The sequence below is a fragment of the Anguilla anguilla genome, chromosome 10 (genome assembly GCF_013347855.1).
Source record: "Anguilla anguilla isolate fAngAng1 chromosome 10, fAngAng1.pri, whole genome shotgun sequence".
NCBI lineage: Eukaryota > Metazoa > Chordata > Actinopteri > Anguilliformes > Anguillidae > Anguilla > Anguilla anguilla.
This window is the reverse complement of record NC_049210.1, coordinates 40,774,761-40,796,735: the sequence shown is the minus strand read 5'-3', so window position 1 is coordinate 40,796,735 and position 21,975 is coordinate 40,774,761. Positions and strand designations below refer to the sequence as shown.

Here is a 21,975-nt window from a genome sequence, read left to right as displayed (position 1 = left end):
CTTCCGGCTTCCGTTTCAGAGCGTTTTTTTTTCTCTTTGTTTTGTTTGTTTTTTTTTTGTCACCTGTGGAAAACAACCAGGCGGCAGGCAGGGGGCGATGGAGAGTGGGAACAGATGGACCCCCCCCCCCCCACAGTCAGATTCTTGCTTTTGTTCTATGCAGCCATGAGACCCGTTTTCTACCCTTCGGCGGGAGGGTGGAGGGGGTGGGGGCAAATTTTCTTAACCGTGCAAAAAAGCAGCCATGAGGGACGTTTTCCATTTCAACATCCTGCCCACCTCAAACGGCCATCTTAATTACGTAGCGCTCTCCCTCTCTCACCCTCCATCTCATTCTCTCCCTCTCTCTATCTCTCTTTCTCCGCCAGCCGCCAGGAGAGTGCCTTCACATTAAAGGAGTCGGGGGCGTGGGGAGGGAGAGGTTTTGAGGGGTGCGGTGGCGGTGGTGGTGGTGGGGGAGGGAGGGAGGGGGTGTGGCAAGGGAATAACAGGATTGGTTCTGACACACAGTAGCCCTGCTACATATTACAGACCACCTCTGTGACGTGAGTTATTTGGATGGCAGACGTGAGAAAGGGTTTTTGGCATGGCGGTGCTCTGAAATCAACCATCAACCTCAACAGAAACACTCTTGTGATGAATCAAAATCAACAATTAAAAAAAACAAGAACAGAACTGATCAATAATAAATGCTAATACACAAATGTGAAACCCGAAGGCTAGACGTATAAAATATATAATAAAAAAAAGAAATGAAAACAACTATTTTTCATGGCGTTTGATGCAGGGCCTGCTCCCAGCGCCTCAGACATATTCATAAGCCCCCTGTTTGGGATGCTTGAAAGGGCTGCACGGTTGGCTTGGCCCGGGGAAGAGCCATTCATCTTAATTTAACGGGCGAGAATGCCCCCTCACCGCTTCCCCCCGCCCCTCCCGCCCACCCCCACCCCCCCCCCCCCCCCCCCCCCCCCCCCCCCCCCCCCCCCCCCCCCCCCGCCCCTCCGTGCGGCTCTGGCGCCCGGCACGCGACCCAATTTGCAGATTATGCTGCGGCGGCTGCTTCCCCATAGCCTAACAGTGTCAATATTCTTTCCTCCCCCTCTCTCTCTCTCTCTCTCTCGCTCTAATTTTTATCTATACCACTCTTCCTCTCAACCATTCTATTGCTTATTCTCTCACTCCATCCCACTCTGTCTCACCTTTAAATTCTCTATGCATCCATCCATCCATCCATCTATAGTCATATCAGGAAGTACTCAGATATTTAGAGCTGAAACTGTACTGGTGGTGATTGTGTTAGTGCTGGTGTTGGTGGGAGCAGTTGTGGAGTAACCGGTGTTAGTGTTGTTGTTGTAAGTGGTGCTAGTGTTAGTTGCTGGTATTCACTGTCTGGCTTTGCCTTGCCTCTCATCAGATTCAATGTGATTCCATACACCCTTGAGACATCACATGACACGCCAGGACAGACCACAGATCTTGTTGATACAGCTGCAGTCCACATAATTTCGCTTCTCGCGCGTTTGACATGACGTGCGTGGAGTACGGCATCGTGGCCACGCGTGATTCATGACCTCTGAAATCCATCACCTTCAGAAAAAAATAAAATAAATCATAGAGAGAGGCTCAGAAAGGCAAGGTGGATATCAGAGAATATCCAGAAAGAAATGAGCTGCCTTTTGAACTGCGAGGAGCGAACACTCATCGATTTTACAATCAGCGGCGAAGCTGAGGACCGCGCCACACTCTATGAATCTCAAAAGCCTGCGGAGTGTTGGCGGCCGAACTCATGTTCGCTTGAAAACATATGTCTTCGGACTGGACAGGGGCCAAAACAAAGGCCTAAATACAGAAATGGCCTGTCCCAGGGGCCACTACGGGGCACGCGAAAAGAGCACAGAGGGACCGGAACCACCCCTCCACGCATCCCGCAGAGCGACACGTCGCCATGGCAGCATCAGATGGCGCGGCAACGCTCCTTTTGATCTCGGGCCCAGGGAAAAGGGGCGGAAGTCTCGTTCAAACAGGAGGGTTCGCGGGCGACGGTCCAATCCTGGGCGGGGGGGGGGGGTGGGGGGGGGGGGGAAGCTACTTCACCAGACGCTGCCCCTCCCTGCCAGGACAAGAGGCGCCATTTGGAGGCCCGTCGCCATGGCATTTCTGCGATGTAGCAGGGGTGAATGGGAGGATGTGGTCTGTTTTCAGGGTAGTGGGAGGGGCCAGCTTTCAGCAGGGAAGTGAACCGTTCGCCCTCCGGTCCAGAGGGGCCGCAGTCACCCAGGAACCACGACTCTTTTAAAGTGGCAAACGAGGCTAATCCTTCTGAAGTGGGCAGGCAAGGTTAAACCAGGTCAATCAAGATGACGGCCGGGGGAATTGAGTGGTCTACATGCCTGGCTGTAACATGACCGCAGATCATCTTATTTTCGCCTGCCTCAGCCAGGGCTGTGTTCTCAATACAGAACGTTCATGTCTTCTTGTTTTTTTTTCTTGAGTTCCTTTGTTGGCTTGTTTCAACCATTTATGATCCATAGCTATTCCCAATCACAGCCACACATTCTAGACACAATAGATTCTCAACCCCATATTCTTCAGAGTGGATGTTCGGTCTGTGCTATTGAAGCTGTAAGGATCTAACTGAATATTCATTCATGAATATTCTTTAAAGGGTCGTGGCCTAGGACAGGACCAAAGGCAAAGGATGTCCTTGCGCACACATTTGCATGAACATTCATGAACGGCAACAACATCGCAGAGAAAACTAAGATTGAGAGGACACAAAGCAACCCTGGAGCTTACCATCTGGTGCACACAGAACAGCGAGGAAATCCGGACACACACAAAGGACATCCAGGACCAAGTCTGGGCAACACAACGCTAACCATAAGGCCCCCAATCATGTGCTAAAGAGAGCTGCTGAACTAGCACACTGACCGCATTGCCAGAGAGCCATCATCGTAATCAAATCAGCGATGGGGAAAAAGAGGCTTAGGAACCTCACAAGCCAATGATGCGTCTTAATCATTAATAAGAATTAAGCATGTGGGGGGGAGGGGGTTGATCCTCGTAAATTATTGATTGGAGAAAGTTAAGGCTGCACTTATCCTTGAATTATTCAGAGGGGCACTTGGAGAGGATCTGCGTTCATTAGCATCAGTTTTCCAAGCTACACCGACAGGAAATAAAAAAAATATCTTGCAGCTGTCACACACAGTGCATTATGGGAAATGTTGACCCCTGAAATTGGAAGGGTTTCTTACTGTTTGCTGCACAGGGATTCGGTTCTTTTCCGGGCATATTAAAAAACCTCCCAGAACACACTGGTGGCAGTGACAGAGGAATTTTAAATGAAGAGGGATTTTGGGTATTTTTCTAGCAGTAGAACCTGTTAATTTCATTATTTAACTTGCCTTAAGGGGGTTGCGATGCATATTAATTGGGATTAAATTCAGTTATCTGTTGAAAATCAAATACACAAAACACACAAGTGTGTTTACTATAGGAAGGTTTAAAAATCTTTTGAACGATTTAGCCATTTTTTTTCCCCTCTGTGATTTGTGACATGCACCTGTACCTCTCTAGTTGCCATGGTGCCACCTGCTCCCAACTGCAGCTGCTGGATCCGTGTGCCATGTACCATGCAAACATGGGCCAGGTCTGTTCTGTCCAGCGTACGTGTACGGGCACCAAGACTAAACCAGGAGTTACAGAGAGAACACAGACCCTCTAAAACGGCATTTGGGACCAGAAATGTGTAATGAATGCACGAAGTGGCTTGGGTTGGTATAACTGGGTATTTCATTAGTAAAAAATGAAACATTCATGTTTCAGTCCTGGCAACCATTAGCTGAAATCGTCAGAAATAACTGCATGGCTCAGCCATTGGAGTGTGGAGAGGAAAATGGCTTGTCCTGCCAGTAATGTCCTGAACCAGTAGAATACTGAAGCAAAGACTGACGAAAACTCCTGCGCATAATAGGGGTTAGAAACTGATAATAAAAGTAAAAGCCATAGTTAATTTGCCTTGAAACACACTCCAGCTTCATCAAAGCATCAGTTTACCAAAACTTCAGGGTCAAATATTTTTTATTTTCTTGGATTCAGGAAGACTTCATTTGCATGAACATGGACCCAATTTTCAAACTCCAGACAAGACACAGCTGAGGGTCAAATGAATAATCCACACTATCGAGCCCCGCCCTGTTCTCCCAAACCTAATGACATTCAAACCGGCAAGCTGGCACTTTGGGGTTAAAAACAGCCTCGGTCTCTGATATAACCGACTCTGACACTCACCAGGCTCACTTTTTTTCCTTCAAATGGAACATTGTGAAAATGAATTATGAAATGAATTGGGAAAGCCAGTGACACTATCAAGATAAAAGATCCGATAAGTACCGCGCATTAAATTATACAGGCGTTCCTGAAATCAGAGAGAGACCCGACCACATCTTTTTAAAAATGAAAATTAGAACAGTTTGGCACAGCACTCCTCTGAGATGATCTGCTGATTTCCAAATGTCAGAGCATGAACAATGTTTTTTTTTCCAAGAAGTATTTGCTCAGCACGTACACTCAGTTCTATAAACAACACTGCCATTACAGATAAAACAAGCCATTAAGTTTGAGTGAGCTTTGTCTAAAGCATTGTCTTACAAACACAAACGCTCACATTATTATTTCAGGAGGAAAAAAAAGCTCACGACAGGGCCAGAGACTGTTCATGCATTACATTTTATGTACATGCGTACATATTTACCTGTCTATCAGTCTGTCAGTCGGTCAATCAAGCAGTCTTATGTTATCATTAAAATGATTGACAATTACAAATGCTAAGAACAAATCAACTAAAAGACACAAAACACTTGCCTAAATTCACTAGTGAAACACGAAGGGAGAAGCACATGAACATGCGGATAGACTGAACTGGCATTAGGTCCTCAGATCGCTGTGTGTTATCAGGTGGCAGTGAGACAAATATCTCCCTCCATAAAGATGGGTAATAGAGCACGATCTTCCGGCAGATTCCATGCGGGATTGCGGTAGGCACTGAGCCCCCCCCCGCCCCTCCCCCCCCCTTCCCATTAAACCCCCCCCCCACCTGCCACCAGTCAGCCCCCCCGTCACCGAGGTGTCTCTTAAAGGCCTCCCCCTCAGTATCCTCACACATTCTGGGATGTCGCTGCATGACTCCCTGTTGCCCTTCAGTTCGATTAATGAAACTGTCTTTCTCGGTTGAGGACGAACGTGGGCTACCACCCCGAGGTGGTTTTTGGGAGATTTGTATTTTATTTTATTTTTAAACGTACGTAGTTAAAAATCAAATGCTTGCATTATCTGATGAGGAGTCGTCCCCATAAATGCTTCATCTTTATAGCGCCTTTCATATTCCAGCCCGTGAGGCCTCCGCCGGACGCGCTAGCAACCGAAGCGCGCTAGCAACCGTAGCGGCGCTACCGAATCCGTGTCGCCTCCTCTCCTTGTTCATTTCCTCCCCGCGGCGGGCGTAGAGCACGCTGGTCGGCGGGTTCGCAGAGCACGCTGTGATCAATTATTAACGCCGCCGCGAGGTGGGAAGCCCCGCCGCCGCTCGGATAACCGCCGCACGGGAGGCGGAGCCCCGAGCGGAACCCGCGCCGCCATCAGGCGGCCATTTTGCCACCTCGCTCTCCGCCACACCTCCTCCATTAACCCTGCTTATTCATTAGTCAGTCACCCTTATCCAGAGACAACAACATGGAGAAATGTAACCTTTTCAAATCATGATATCTATAATAAATAAAAATTACATAACGCATGTCATCACCGGACATGACAGGTACATTGCAGGTTATGACAAATGTCATAACACTGTCTTCATGCGATCAGCAGTAATTTTGGATGAGAAACTTTGAATTCATTGTTCTGTAAAACTTTTCAGTGGTTATACTGACAGTGTTATAAAACTTGTGATAAGCTGTAGCACACTGCCTTGACAGGTCATAACATGGCATAACCTGGGATATCATATTTATCACATTGTTTTGAGGCTCTATGACAGATAGTTAAAGTTGTCTGAACTATCATTCCATGTGACCCATTTATATATCTGGCTGTTTGCTGAATAAATCCAGGTTAAGTAACTTGACAGAGGTCGAACAGCTGTGCACCACCTGGGACAGAAGCCTGCAACCTTTTTGAGGGGAGTAACATAACTGTCTTCTCGATATTTAAAATTCAGCGAGCTGCGCTTTCACCAAAAACAAGCGTTATTTTCAGCCTCCTGCAAAAACGCAGGTCAAAGCGCAGGTCGTCCTCCGCAAGGACATCATTAGTCAAGCGTCTGCGACTGACGCTCGAGCATTCTGAACACGAGCAGAAAAAAGACAGAGCCAGGTGTGAATATGGGGGTGGGGGGGGGAGGGGGGGGGGGACACTAAGAATCTACCTTCCATTTTCAAGGTCGGATGATTTTTTTTTCCCTTTCAATTTTCAGAAAGCCCACATGTTTATGTGTTCTGATTACGAAATCCAGACAAGTGGAGAAGCCATTTTAAGGAGAATACTCCCTGGAACGTGGAAAAGCTCTCCAAGGTGATTTGTGATTGGCCACCTCTTTGCCGCGACTGCCAATGAGAGACTTTCAGTAGAGCCCCCCACCATTCTCTTCCATTCTCCCTGTTAGTTTTTCTCTTTTATCGAAATAAATTTGAAAAAATTGCTCAAGATAAAATAAAACTATTACAGACACAAGCTTCCTAGATAATTGAACCCCGTTCCTGTTAAAACATGTTCAAACCCCTGTTTATGATTAAAGGCAAAATGGATACACCAAAACAACCTCACAGGGAGGGGAAAAAAAACTCGGAATGCCGCTTGTCTTGTGATTCAGATTATGCAAATGGTTGAGGCTGAAGAACAAATATTTTTTCAAAATCACTGTCGGAACATGTCAGACATGTCAGCCTGGACCACCTTGGGCGACGCCTGCACGAAAAATAAGAAAGTAAAAAAAGGGAATTTGGTAGAGCCATCCTAAATCTGCACACCCCCTCTGTCGTCAAATACAAGAAAACACCCCAAGGGTCCAATCTGTCTGGAGAACTAGCATTTGATATGGGCCAAACTGAAGCACATCACTTACTTTCAACATCTGCCAATGAGGATGCAATCCCAGCCCATGCATACTGTGTGAACTAGGCTTGATGTTCATGGCTATGGATAACTGAAACTTAATGAGAATGATACCTTATTAGACCTGCGTTCTGTAGTTGCTCCTTCGGTGTGCACTTACTGTAAATCGCTTTGAATAAAAGCGTCCGCCAAATAAAATCTATTGAAATGTAAAGACGCCCAGAATTAGTGTTCACAACTAATTATCATAGATTTGTAGTTTTCTTTGAGGATCTCTCTAAATAACAGGAAATATACCGTACAAATACACAAGCAGCAGCTACGCATGGTACTACAGCTATATCACTGTACAACATATACTGTAGATATGGCTGGGTGACTTGGCACATTTATGAAGGGGACAAGCCCACATATCTTCATTTTCTCCAGTTATCACATTAACTGGTTTTTCTTCGAAAACAGTGCTTGTTGTGGTCAGGTCTCGAGTCCGAGATTTCACCGCCTGTAACCCAGTCACACCGCAGTGGCGGTGAAAGCCTCCAACCCTCCTCCTCTCCCCCTCCCTCGCGGGGTATCACATCGCGCCCCTAAAGTGGATCGATATTAGGCAATTCCACGGGACCTTTGAGTCACTCACGTGAGACGCCACAGAGTAATGATTTATGTTAAATTCGGCGGGACCCCCACTCGGACGCCATTGGACGCACTGTATTAGCCACTCCCGTTATCGACCCCGGCTCCAGATTGGTAAATTAATCCTGCTCACGTGACAACAGGGGATTGGGATTCTGTTAGCCACATAATTCACCGAATAAATAAGAAATTGCACTAGCACACTAGCACGGGCAAATTGGTACTTGTGATCCTACGGCATGTCTTTTTTTTGTCTCCAAACAATTACCTTTTCAGAAAAAAAAACCAAAAAAAATAAAAATTACAATTAATTTATAAAGGTTCCTGCCTCTAGCCCAGTGCATGCTGGGATAGGCTCCAGCATCCCCCACGACCCTGACCAGGATAAGCGGGGATAGATAATGGATGGATCGATGGATTTTTGAAGGAAACTATTCTTTATCATTCCAGTAAGCTATCATCTATGATATGTTTTGCTCCAAGGCTTTTGCAAATATTCATAATACATACTGACATTAATTAGCCTGTGTTACCACGGTAGCCGATAGCCTCTCCTCTGGTAAGAGCCCGGTACTAAAGGAAGAGGCGGACTCAGAGACGGTTCAGCGCTGAAGCGGTACCGCTAGGAACAGCCCTGGTTCTGTGAGAGGATTTCCGTTGGCAGAAACGGCGATTTCTTCAGTCGCTGAGTGAGGGGAGGACTGGCTTTACGGCTCCACTGCTCTGCTCAGGGATCAGAGCAGTGAGAAATCACCATCTGACGCCACGTAAATCTGTGTGTGTACGTGTGTGTGTGTTTATGAGTCTGTGTGTGTGTGTGTGTGTGCACACGCGTGTGTGTTTATGAGTCTGTGTGTGTGTGTGTGTGCACACGCGTGTGTGTTTATGAGTCTGTGTGTGTTTGTGTCTGTGTGTTTGAGAGTGTGTGTGTGTGTGTGTGTGTGTGTGTGTGTGTGTGTTTATGGGTCTGTGTGTTTGTGTACGTGTGTGTGTTTATGAGTCTGTGTGTGTGTGCACGTGCATATGTGTATATAGGGGAGCTCCTCACTGATATGGAAATGAACAGGACACACTATATATGAGCGTCTCTGTGTGCGTACTCAGCAGGAACTCCCCATCCCCTCGTGAAAGCCAGCACCTTGCATCTTTCACAAGACGGAGCAGAGCGCTGAACTCGCAGATGCAAGCATCAGTCACCGTGACACCGGTGGCTTCCGGAGTTCTCCGTCCACGTGACTGAAGGTTTCACTGTATTGTGAAGTCATATCTCAGCGAGCTGAGGAGTTCTTAGACAGCTAGGGGGAAATGGAAGTCCTCCATCATAGCATGAGATTCCACAGAACCATCAGTTTTTTTTTTTTACCACCATTAAGGGCTGTTCTCCACTATAAATCCCAGTGCTAAAGATATGGGTCTCTTGGCTGCAGAGATTCGTTGTGGAGAATGCAGCCTTTTAAGTAGTTCTAAAGAAAGTTTGTTCTTTTGGAAGAGGTGAACATACTTTATTTAAAAAAATAAAACAAACAAAAAAAACAACTGATAAAGCAACAACCATGACAACAACCATGCCAAAAACAAACACAATAATATATTTATTCAAATGAGCCTTTAAATCATGAATTAAACATGATGAATAAAGTGGACGCACAACAAGAATGAACAACACATCATTCCACAAAAATAAAGTTGATTGATTTAATTGAAAAAATTAACATTTAAAAAAAAAAACAGACAATAACAACAACAAAAAACAAAAAAACAACACAAAACAAAAAATAAAAATAAACTATTTCTGGCCTAATAATGTGCTTGTCATACAACAGTGTGCACTACCGTGAGTGAGAGGGCTTTAAACACAAAACAACCAATCACTTTTTCTTTACACGGTAGGCTTCAGCCAATAACATTCCTTGCTTGAGGACACCTTGGATGGTGGTGGTGTGGCATTAAACAGTGCAAGGGGTTCAACATTGGTCTTGGGAAACCACATGGGGTGCTTATTTTTCGATTTATATTCAGCATTTAATTGGTCGATTAAAGCCGTTGGTTATGTTATTAACTCAACACCTGGTACAAAATCATCTGTTGATTTTATGGAGAAAACAAAAACCAGTGAACACTGTGGCTCACCTGGCCACCTCTGAAATAGTTTGTGTGTGTGTGTGTGTGTGTGTGGGTGTGTGTGTGTACGTGTATGTATGTGTGAGTGTACGTGTGTGTGTGGTGTTGTAGGTGTGTACAGCATCTCAGATGGATATCAGCACCATGTTCTGGCTCTGAGTGAGGGGGCGGGGCTTGGGTTGAAGGGGCGGGGCTTGGGTTAAGGGGGCGGGGAAAGAGGCGGGGTGTTCTGGCAGGGCATGCCTCACTCACCAGCTCCTTCTTCTTCATGCACTCCATGAGGATGATGAAGAGGTGCTGGGCCTGTGTGCGGCTGTAGTTAAAGGTCTTCTGGATGGTGACCAGCAGCTGGTCCCGTAAAGACTCGTTTATGATCCTGAGAGAGAAAGAGAGAGGGGAGGGGGAGAAAGAGAGAGAGGGGGATGCCATTAAAATCAGCGAAAGGAGGGAAAAGAGAAAGAAAGAGAGAATGACAGTGGAGACAAGGGAACAAGGGACAGAGAATGAGACAAAAGATTAAAATAAATTTGACATTTAGAATGAGATGGAGGGAAAATGAGGCAGGAAGAGAGAGGGAAAGGTAATAGGAGAAACAAACAGAAAACAAACAGAATACGGGAATGGGAAGAAAACCAGGAAGGAGAGAAGAAAGGAGAAGAAAGGGGATGAGAGGAGGAGGTAGATACATTTACAGAAAAGGGGAAAAGAAGTGGGCTTAAAGGGGAGAGGAAGAGAGAGAGAGAGAGAAAGAGAGAGCGAGAGAATGGCGATTGGGTACAGAGGGAAAGAAACACATGGATATTAATCAGATCTTTATTTCTCTCTCCACCTCTGGCAGAATCTACAAGCTACAACACATCCAATATGGAATATCATGCGTATATAACCCCGCTGTGGAAATTAAATTATGCAAATGAGGAAAAGGTGATGCATCATCAAGGATGTGTGTACCCCAAACTGATTCACACACTAAATTTGGTAAATGCCATTTACACAACCCATAATCTGCCTATGGAGTATATGGCAGAACTGCAGTGCCCAAGCGTCTCCGTGGCGATGGTAACCAGGCCACCAGCACTTACCCTTTATTTTTAGGATTATTACAACAAGAGGTCTTATTAATCTATAGTAAAGCCTAATTAAGCCCTCCTGGTGGTAGTGACCCGTACGATCACTCCTCAAAATGCATGGAAGCTCTTGTAGCGACATTGGCCCCTGTAATTTAGCAATCGCCATGGTAACCATGTACCATGATCACCTGGTCGTGACTGTGATGAAACCCACCCTACATCCACGAACTATCGCAGCATAATAGCTCATAGAATAATAGCAATGGTACAAGGCGATCATGTGGTCATGCTAGGGGTCATACGCTCATGCTTGAGGTCATATGTTCATGCTTGTGGCCATGTAGTAATGCTTGTGGTCATGCAGTCATGCTAGTGGTCATATGGTTATGCTAGGGGTCATGTGGTCATGCTTGTGGTCATGTAGTCATGCTAGTGGTCATGTGGATGTGCTTGTGGGGAGGCTGCATAATAGCAATGGCACAAGGCGATCATGTGGTCATGCTTGAGGTCATGTGGTCATGCAGCCATGCTTGAAGTCATGTGGTCATGCTTGAGGTCATGTGGTCATGCAGCCATGCTTGAAGTCATGTGGTCATGCTTGTGGTCATGTGGTCGTGCTTGTGGTCAGGCTAGGTGTCATGTGGTCATGCTTGTGGTCATGTGGTCGTGCTTGTGGTCAGGCTAGGTGTCATGTGGTCATGCTTGTGGCGAGGCTGCATGCGCTAACTTTGCCGCGGAGGCGCCGGGGGGTGGCGACACGCACCCTCCCTCCTCGGAGTACTTGTGCCCGAACGCCAGGATGTCTGAGGCCCGCCCGCTGCCATCACACACCACCACGGGCACGGGGGGCGTGTCCCTCAGGTACTCCAGCACGATGGAGATCACGTTCGGCCCGCCCTCCACAATCAGAGCCACTACGGGCACACCCTGACCGATTCCTGCGGAGAGAGAGAGAGAGAGACGGAGAGAGGGAGGGGAGGAGGAGAGAGAGAGAGGAGAGAGGGAGAGACAGAGTGAGGGAAAGGGAGAGAGAGAGGGGGAAGGACATCAACAGAAAGGGTGAGAGGGGAAGGGATAGAAAGAGAGAGGGAAAAGGAGTAGAGTAATTGAGAAAGAGAGGAAAAGAAAGCAGAGAAGAGACAGAGGGATGGAAAGTATCATTCATAGAAACTTTATTTTTAAAAGCTCTTTAATTGGCAGCGTCACAAAGGGTATAAATGCACTGAAGAAAACTAAAAATCGAAAAGACCACCCTGCAAAATCCACGCAGCCAATCGGAATAAGCTTCTTTCACAGTCTAAAATTCTCACGATAGTCAAACCCTCACAATATTTAATCCAAAATCCCTGTATTCATTAACAACGCACACCAACAACTTTTGGTTCAAATCTTTCAAACTGTTCTTCAGTTTTTAACAGGGAGACAGAAAGTGTGTGTGAGAGAGAAAAAAAGACAGAAGTTTCAAGAAAGATGTGGCCTCATGACAATCTTGCCACATGACAGCCTTATGACACACACACATGCACACATGCATGCACACACACACACACACACACACCAGGCCAGATAATCTCCCTGGATGCTGAGTTTGCACCTCAGGGGTGGGCTATGTATCTATTTCCACCCAACCAGTATCTAATCTGCTTATTCCTGGTCAGGGTTGCGGAGGGTGTGCTGAAGCTTATCCCAGCATGCATAGGGTGAGAGGCAGGAATACACCCTGTACAGTTTGCCAGTCCATCACAGGGCATGTGTATCTATTTTAAATATTTATTTACATTTATGTATATTTATACATAACATAAAGGGCTGGTTGCCTTCCTATTTTATAATATTTTATTTTATAAAATGCATTTAGTACATTTTTGCCTGTTCCTGCCCTGTACTGATCCCTTAAATTCACCACTGAAGAAGCTCTCTCTTATCACAGTCGGCAGTTAGCCTCCGGTAATGCTGTATCCTGGAGGGTACGGACAGACAACTCTCTGACACAAAATGGCTGCCGTGTTTTCCTCTCTACTAATTCAGAAAGATTTTTAATCACAGCTCCCAAAGAACAAGCAGTCCTCGAATCAGGGAGCCAGGAATTCCCCCTGGGGTTGGAGAGAGCGAGAGAGAGAGAGAGATTGGCCTAAGTGTCAGTAATTAAGGGGAAATAACAGCTATTAACAGTAATTAAAAGTAATTAATAGCTGCGACTGGTGTTCGGGGGGGCATTAGGGAAGTCAGGGATGTGACGGGGTGTGAGGGGGGATGGGGGGAGGGGGGGTTGCCTTCAAAAGCTGCGTCACATTCTTCTACAAATTATCACATTTCTGAGGCCTGGTCGGTGTGTGCGACACAATCAGCTCAAAAAAAAAACAAAAAAACAATTATTAAAATGGCCTTCAAGAGCTTCCTCAGCCATGAACACTCTCCACAGGCTTTTCAATTAAACTTTTCTTTACAACCAATTAAACTTTGTAGGAGATCATTTTTTGGCTGGCTCGCAACAGCGGGGCCAGCACCATAAATGCGAATGTCTGTGAGTGAGTGACCGAGTGAGTGATGAAGTTACACCATTGGTCATACAGACACTACCACTATCCCTGTAACAAATTGGCCACAATTTCGCACACCCATACACGGTCCAGCCATATACTAGGTTTTGACCTGGTCTTGTTTTTGTTGGAGAGGAAGTACAGTATGCTGTCATCTAAAAACATGATGCCCTCTCCGATCAGGCGTCTCACTGCTGTGATTGAGATGAAACCATCACACAGTTACAAGCCTCCATTTCCACAGCACTGCTAATGCCAGGTGCTTAGGTCACTGATTGGCTAAAGGGTCTGCACACCGAGTTTTCAAGGCTTAAACTGGCTGCGGGTTGAAAGGAAATCACAAAAACCAGCAGTGACTGCGGCCCTCCACGACTGGAGTTTGGGACCCCTGTAGTATAGGGATGCAGAATTCCGGGCCTTTGGGACTGATCTGTGTGCTGGTTTTTGTTCCAACCGAATGCCTTTGTTTGAGCTTTCTGACGGCTCTGTGAACTACGCTAGTTCACTCCGGCACTTGAGCAACAGTAAAATCTTTAGGGTACACTTGCAGTCTGCGGCTCTAGCTGGTGCTTGTACACATGTCAGATCAAGGTACAGTACGATAGAGTCAATATTAAATAATTAAGAGCAGAAGTTGGAACGAAGTCCCGAAACGGATCAGCTCTTTTTTTGGGCACCCCTGAGGACTTCCTGTTCTTTCACCGCCTCTTCTGGGCTTCCGCGGAGCACTGGCCACACCTTATCAGTGCCGCAAACCCACATTGTTGCCCCTTCTAATTCGATTGGTCCTCAACGGGTCATCCGGGGCAAAGGTCCGGGATCAGGGGCGGGGTTAGCGCAGGTAGCTCGGTGCCAAAACATGGATGCCAGTGACCATCTTTCAACAGGAAGTGTTGTGTTTACGAGATTTAGAGTAATGTTGGAACCACCGAGGCCCAGCGGTGGACAAGCAAACAGGTGGACAGTCTGAGTCTTTGGGACGAAGCTTGAGGCATAAGCTCACTCAAGCTTTCAGCCCTCCCAGGCCGGACTGACTGTTGAAAAGCAGCTGTGGACTGATGGTGACGGTCTTGTTATGCATCTCTGTCGTCTCCAGGGGGTGCTAGTGAACACACAGGTAGCGTTAAATGGCCTTCACTAGCTTTTGTTGTAAACCCACAGTTTGAAACTGGGGTGAAAAGGACCCTTTGAACCCTTGCGGTGTCATCTGAGTAATTTTAGGACTGTCTTCGCGAATTCCACACCTTCTGAAGGTCAAACTCTAAACCCTGAAAAGGAGGCTCACGAGATGGAGAGAGAGAGGACAGTTGTGGGTGTTGTCCTGTCACCCCTCGTTCGCCCTGCCGGCGCACAGATGGTCCCGCTTCGGAGATTGTAAGCCCCAAATTAGCAGTCACACGTTTATACTGTCTGTGTGCACTCAGGCACAATGACAGTTATGTGTGGAGAAAGGAAGCGGCCCGCCACGCCCAGCATGGCGACTGGAGGTCCCCAGCCATGGTCAATTATTCAAGCTCAACTGTGTGTGATTGTTCAGGGCTTCTTTCAGGAGTTCTAGTAAATAAATAATAAAAAAAACCTTCAAGTTATTTCTGTCACCCCCCCCCCCCCCCCCCCCAGGAAACGTGCTTTGGACTGCCGCCCAAACAAACATGGACGCACCCAATGAAGCTGTCAACGAAAACAAATGTTGTTCTTAACATGTCCCAGTCTGCCTTTCAAAACAGCATCCATCAGAGTGAAATTCTGCTCTGAGAAATTTTATTTTCATCCTCCAAATACCGTTACATAACAGAGAAGCTGGGGAACAAGCAACGAGTAAAGAGTGTTTTTATTTCTTCTTGTGGTTGTAAGCATTGGGTATCATTTTGTCGTAGCTGTCCCCAGGTCACCAAGCGGAGAATATTCATGTTGTTGTGTTTTTACGACTAACTATCCAAAATAATCACAAAGAAAAAAAAACACACTGCAGCTGAAAGTCCTTAATCTTCTGCAGATGTTAAATTCCACCAGACAATAGAATGAAAAACGGATGTTGGAGCGAAATCTCCGTTTGGGAGAGAGGGGTACAGCGAGACGTCAGGCTCAGGCCCAGGAGGCGAAGCGGATTTGTAGCGATATTTTTTGACGTGCTGACGCGAGCACATCTCTCGCGCGTTGCAATCCTCCCACATCAAAAAATAAAATAAAATTGCGAATATGTTACAGTGTTTCACATCAGCGTTTCAGCTTTGATTTCTGCATGTTTCCAAATTTAAGCGCCAATATTACAGCAGTCTAACCCGATAGGTGAAGCTGGCTTTCCTTCTGCTCTCCGGAAGGAGACTTTGTTTGACAGCAGGAGTTTCGGGTACCGTATTTATGAGAAGGTGTATGATTTTTTACTGTTGCTACTGTTAACAGAAGGGAGAAGTATCAATGTTGGGAATACAGAATCGACCATCTGGTTAGTCCATGCTAATATCTGTGGCCCCATATGGTCTCATAATCAAGCCTTGAGAGAAAGACAGAGAGAGAGAGAGAGAGAGAGAGAGCGAGAGAGCTATGAGAGATGAGAGATGAGAAGCTGCACAGAAGAGGATCAAACAAACCTCTGTTCTGTCATCACTGCACAAAAATAACTCATTCTGTTCAGACCTTCGGGCTGCTTCAGGACTGAACTTGCGATGCCTGCTTTTACACACCATCACACGACTGGTGCATGTCGCCGTGTGACTGCCATGCTCTTAGCTAGACTATGATGTTTCATCAAAACAGGTTCATGGGCGCTTTCCAACCACACTGTGTCAGGAACTCGGTTTAATGCCACATCCCAGAGTCTATTTTCGCTCAAGGGTGAGTTTAAAATTAGAACTGGGGTCAAATAAAATAACCGACAGACCCCCCTAACAAGAAAATTCCAGATATTGTACAAACATGCCCAGACACCGTTGTTGGATGAAGAATTTGCTTTGTGGACAGGTCAAGGTTTTAATTATACTCCGGAAGCTACAACGTCAATGCGTGTAATTAGATCCCCTTGCGATGCTAGCATTGATTTCTGTGTTTGTGGAGTTTAGAGAACAGCACCTCCCTGGACAGGAAAAGGCAGCTGTGGCGGAAAAGCCGAAAAGCTGAACTGTAACTGTGTTAAATGTCGAGGGGGGTTTGAGGGAGCGAGGGTTTGGCAGCGAGAAAAAACAACACTTTTTCTTCACTGGTCAGGCAGGCCGTTCATAAACAAGAAAAACCTCCAATCTTTCCCAGCAGGAGAAAAAACGCACTACTACCCCCTTATTTTCCCAGTCTGTCTGGCACAACTGCAATTACCGGAGACAAGGTTACGGTGGACAGCCTCGGTGGGGCCACAGTGTGGATGCCGGGTTCGTAGAGCGCTCATAAACCGGTCTGCATTATTGCTTACGCTGACAGATTAGCAGAAGCCCACACCGCTGGGGCCAATGGTGCTCCTCGGAGACAGGGAGGACAAGAACTGCGTTTGTTTTTGAAAGAACCTGGCAGAGGGCATGACGTTTTTTGGGGCTACTGAGAACAGGCAGGTCCCACGCGAGGTTAAACACGCTTAAGACGTTCTACACACAGGCAGACAGGCCTAAGGTTAATGGCCTAAGGTTAATTTTGTTTTATGCTAGTGTTACCCGGTTGTCCTATTTCAGGCCAAAACAGACAGAATATATGGTCACCATGCAAAAACAAACATAGGTTTTCAGTCTTCCAATGGTAAGTTAAATATCTGTTTTTGGCTGGACCGCAACGGCGGGGCCAACCCTACAAACGCAAATATCTGTGACTGAGTGAGTGAGTGACTGAGTGATTGAGTGACGAAGTTACACCATTGGTCAGCTGGAGGTTAGGTCCAGCCATATACTAGGTTTTAACCTGGTCTTGTTTCTTTAATTGGGGGCAAGAGACAGGGACTATCCCCAGTGAGTACGCTGGCCCTAAGTCATGTGACAGAGCACCACACACAGGTTGATTATTCTAATTAAACAGAAAGTTGATTAGGGCACCAGACTAATCAGAGAGCCAGATTTGAAATTAGCCAGGATCTGACAGGTTCATTAACAGCCGCTGTGAAACAGAACCTTGGTTAAACGTTTCACATCTCCAAAAAACAAATGACCAGAACACAGAAATGCGACACACCTTTACAGGAATGGAATATTCTGCAGTATACTTGAATATTCTATCAAGATATTGCAACCGTTCACAATACACCAGCAAATATAAAAATGAATGTCCCATGCCATGCAATTCTGCACTATTTAAAAAAATAATAAAAGCAAAATTAGCCAGCAGCTAAAGGTCTGTGCTGGCATAATTGCATCAAACACCTGGGACCTCCTGAAATGTATGAAGAAAAGAACAGAACAGTCCTAAGTTAACTGAGGTGTGTGTGTGTGCATGTGTGTGCGTGTGTCTGTCTGTGTGCACGTGTGTGTGTGTGGGAGGAAGGGAGAGAGAGAGAAAGAGACAGAAGTAGCGTAAGTGCAAAAATTCTAGATTTGAACAGAGGAAGAGGAGGAGGAGGAGGCCAGGAGAGAGATGCTCATGCAGGTTTCTTCGGATGGGGGGATGATCTGGTCAGTGGAGGATAAGAGGAGGGAGGACGGGAGGGAGGCGGGGTAGATGCTGGAGATGACGACTGAACGTCCCTTTGCCTTCCCAGCCCCCTTCATTCATTCTCAGGCATAGGATGACAAAGGGAAGCCCACAGGTCACATGACCAGATGGGGGGGGGGGGGGGGGTGAAGGGGCGGAGTCAGACCGCCGGCTGCTCCTTGTCGGTTTCCCACAATCCCTTTTTCGTTTTTTTGGCCTGCGGTTAATCCGTTAAAAAAAAAGCGCCTCCCAACGCTGTGCACAGAACATTCGTCCCCAAACGGAAAATCGGTCACCCCTGCTGGATTTTCAGACAATAGTGATTCGTTCTCAGGGCCCGTGGAGCAGGCGGAACGCAGGCTGCCTACCCTGGCGGTCGTACCGTCAAAACCGCCACCTTTCCGACAGCGGGTGGGCGGCGGCGGCGGCGGCGAGATGGCTGATGCATGCGACTCACAGCCGCATATAGCATGTGGCCGTACGCATGGGTGGCAGTGGGGAAATGACAATGTTACATCTCTCTGCTACACACTCTCTCGGTGAAAAAGGCCGGGTGGGCTATCACAATGGGGGAATCAGAGAGGGGTTTTCACCCAGAGTCCTGAAATATTGGGACAGGAGCCCCCCCCCCCCCCCCAAAAAAAGATACAAAACAACATACTGTGCCCTGCATCCATTATACGGTGGGGGGATATATCATCATTGAGATGTAAATTATATATATATATATTTATATATATATATATATATACACACACACCCACACACATATATATATATTTCTGTATTTATATATAATACATGTAATTGACATACATGCAAATGCACACAGGCACACAAGCACACACTTCATTCCATGATATATTCCATCTGCAAACAGCCTGGAAAGCTGAATGGAAGGCAGTTGATGGCCGAATTCAGAATGGACAGCTGCAATCAATCACTGCCTAACTTACTTGGTCCTACTTTCAAATAAGAATCCAAATATTATTTTCCCCGCTCATTCAATTTCTGTGGGAGAACGCTATTGAAATACAAGCACGCTGTTACATAAATCTATTTTGGGACTGTACAGAGAAAACCCTCAAGGGGGGTTTGGTGTGTGTGTGTGTGTGTGTGTGTGGGGAGGGGGGAGGGGGGTAAGGGGGAAAAAAATTCTGTTTCATTCAAATCTGTCTGATTCCTGCACTTCAGTAATAAATAGAAATTGAAGATGACAAGAGGCGTGTGACAGGTTCCAAATAAGAGGTGGGTGTAAACACACACGGTCGCAATCATAATTATGCCCACACATTTTTCATGCCTGAGCAGCGAGCTGAGGATTTGTCAGTCAGCCGTGCTTTTCTGCGGACCTGTTTAAGAGCTATTTCAGGTAGCGCAGATCAGCTGCTAGCCTGTCAGCCTGATGAAATCTCCCTCAGAGGTGTAGAACATTCTCTGTAAACCTTTGGGGGGGGGGGGGGGGGGGGGGGGGGGGGGGGGGGGGGGGGGGGGGGGGTGTTGAGGAGAAGGGGGAGGATGGGGTCCCACAGATTTGCTGACAAGGCCACAGGGAAACATCCCTGAAAGCCAGGAGCTGTCCCCCTTATTGGATGAGACTGCACTGATACTGACTTGTGATTGGCCCTGGTTGTCCTAGTGAGGGCTTGTGATTGGAGCTTAGTGTGTTTTAATGGGCCAGTGTCGTTCTCTGTTGCACTCATCTTAACTTGTGCTGGAGATTGGCACAAAATGTATGTGTCATTTTCATACCAGCTTAGTGACTTCCATTATCTTAGAGCGAGTGTGTGATTGGATGGTACTGTGTTGTTTGTATCAGCAGGGGGCTTTTGATTGGACCGTACCATATTTACTATTCAAGTGTGGGCTTGTGATAGGACCGCCCTGGGTTTGTTATTCTGAAGTGTGCATGTGCTTGGACAGTCCTGTACTTGTTGTGACAGTGCTGGTGTGTGATCGCAGCAGAAGTATTATTCATTTTGGCAAGGGCACGTGATTGGACCATACTGTGTTTGTTGTTTCGGTGTCGGAATGTGATTGGACCATAGTGCACTTGTTGGTTCAGTGTTGGCGTGTAACTGGACCATACTGTGTTTATGTCATGTCAGTGCTGGCACGTGATTGGGCCCTACTGTGATTGTCGTTTCAGTGAGAGGACATATGATTGGACCATACTGTGCTTGCTGCCTGAGTGACGGCGTGTGATTGGACCCTACAGTGCTTGCAGTCTCAGTGAAGACATGTGATTGGATCATACTGTGTTTGCTGCCTGAGTGACGGCGTGTGATTGAACCGTACTGCGCTTGCAGTCTCAGTGAGGGCATGTGATTGGATCATACTGTGTTTGCTGCCTGAGTGACGGCGTGTGATTGGACCGTACTGCGCTTGCAGTCTCAGTGAGGGCAAGTGATTGGATCATACTGTGTTTGCTGCCTGAGTGACGGCGTGTGATTGGACCGTACTGTGCTTGCAGTCTCAGTGAGGGCATGTGATTTGATCATACTGTGTTTGCTGCCTGAGTGACGGCGTGTGATTGGACCGTACTGCGCTTGCAGTCTCAGAGAGGGTATGTGATTGGACCATACTGTGCTTGCTGCCTGAGTGACGGCGTGTGATTGGACCGTACTGTGCTTGTTGCCTAAGTGAGGGCATGCGATTGGATCATACTGTGCTTGCTGCCGTAGTGACGGCGTGTGATTGGACCATACCGCGCTCGCTGCCGTAGTGACGGCGTGTGATTGGACCGTACTGCGCTCGCTGCCGTAGTGACGGCGTGTGACTGGTGCCGCACTCACTGGTGTTGATCTTCTGCAGGGAGATGTGCTTCTCCAGCTGGCGGCGGAGCTTGACCTCGGCGCCGTACTTCCCCGTGGTCCCGTTGTCGGCCAGGATGAAGTGGGAGTGCAGGCTGTTCAGGACGGTCAGCTTGCTCAGGGGGTTGGACATGGTCTGGTACGGCCTGACCACCTGCGCAGGTAACACGGAGACGGTGAACAAAACACGACCGTCTTCCGCAGCCCGAGCACCGGTTTCACAGGTAACCCACGCGGCACTGAGCGCACGGTCGTCTTGTGGGTGTGACCGTCTCATAACCTGGTCAACAGGTAACACAGCACCGCAACCAACACACGGTCATCCTGGGGAGGAGGGGCATAGTGTGAATAATAAACCCCCCCCCCCCCCACAAAAATAAAGCTAGCTTCTTTCAGATTTATTTATTGCTGATTTACTTTCAGTGTTAAAGAAACTGAAAAATGTGCCCAGTGGTATTATTCACTGTGACCTTTAACAGGCTTTTCTGAGGCACAGTGTGTGATCGTATCATTTTCTAAAACCGTTCATTTATCTTCCCTTCTCCTGTGGTTAACCACTGTTAGATTATCCATTTTAAAGCCAAATAACTCCTTCCATTATCCAGTCGCAAGGTAAATCCATTCACAGCACCGGCTGGGCGAGATAAAAGTCAGAGAGAGAGAGAGAAAAGAATATGGCGCATATCTTTTTGACACATCGTATACAGCATGGTAATTGAATTTGTTTGAATAAAAGGGGCATTGGCCTACATGTACGGTATAGCACTGAAATATTCCTGGTTGAGGAGGGGGGGAGTGTGTGTGTGTGTGTGGGGGGGGGGGGGGGGGTGATAGATACACACAAACCACCCTCCTAATTAAGAAACCTGGTTGGGTGGGTGAGAATCCCTGGTCCACTTTACTGAAGCTATAAATACTCGGTTTCCCTCCCTGTCCTACTTCAAAACTGCTGAATTATTAACGGCCTCTGTTTAATACAGCGAGCTTCCAGCCGGGCTTTTTAAGCTGTAATTTTCTGATCTTTAACCGTCTGTCTCAGTGCAGGAAGCAGCATCTTTTCTTTTATTTAAAGCAAGAAAGAGCAGC

General features: G+C 46.9%; 1 protein-coding gene across 14 annotated transcripts in view; it reads right to left on the bottom strand.

Annotated features, from left to right (window-relative positions):
• The window catches only part of trpm3 (transient receptor potential cation channel, subfamily M, member 3), a 191,831-nt gene that overhangs the window by 38,933 nt on the left and 130,923 nt on the right, over positions 1-21,975 (bottom strand). For all 14 annotated transcript variants that reach the window (XM_035378693.1, XM_035378699.1, XM_035378694.1 and 11 more), the window contains 3 exons: positions 20,872-21,043; positions 11,698-11,872; positions 10,117-10,240 (listed from right to left, as the gene is read on the bottom strand). In XM_035378693.1, coding sequence (XP_035234584.1) covers positions 10,117-10,240; positions 11,698-11,872; positions 20,872-21,043 — 471 coding nt within the window. The remainder of the gene's footprint in view (positions 1-10,116; positions 10,241-11,697; positions 11,873-20,871; positions 21,044-21,975) is intronic.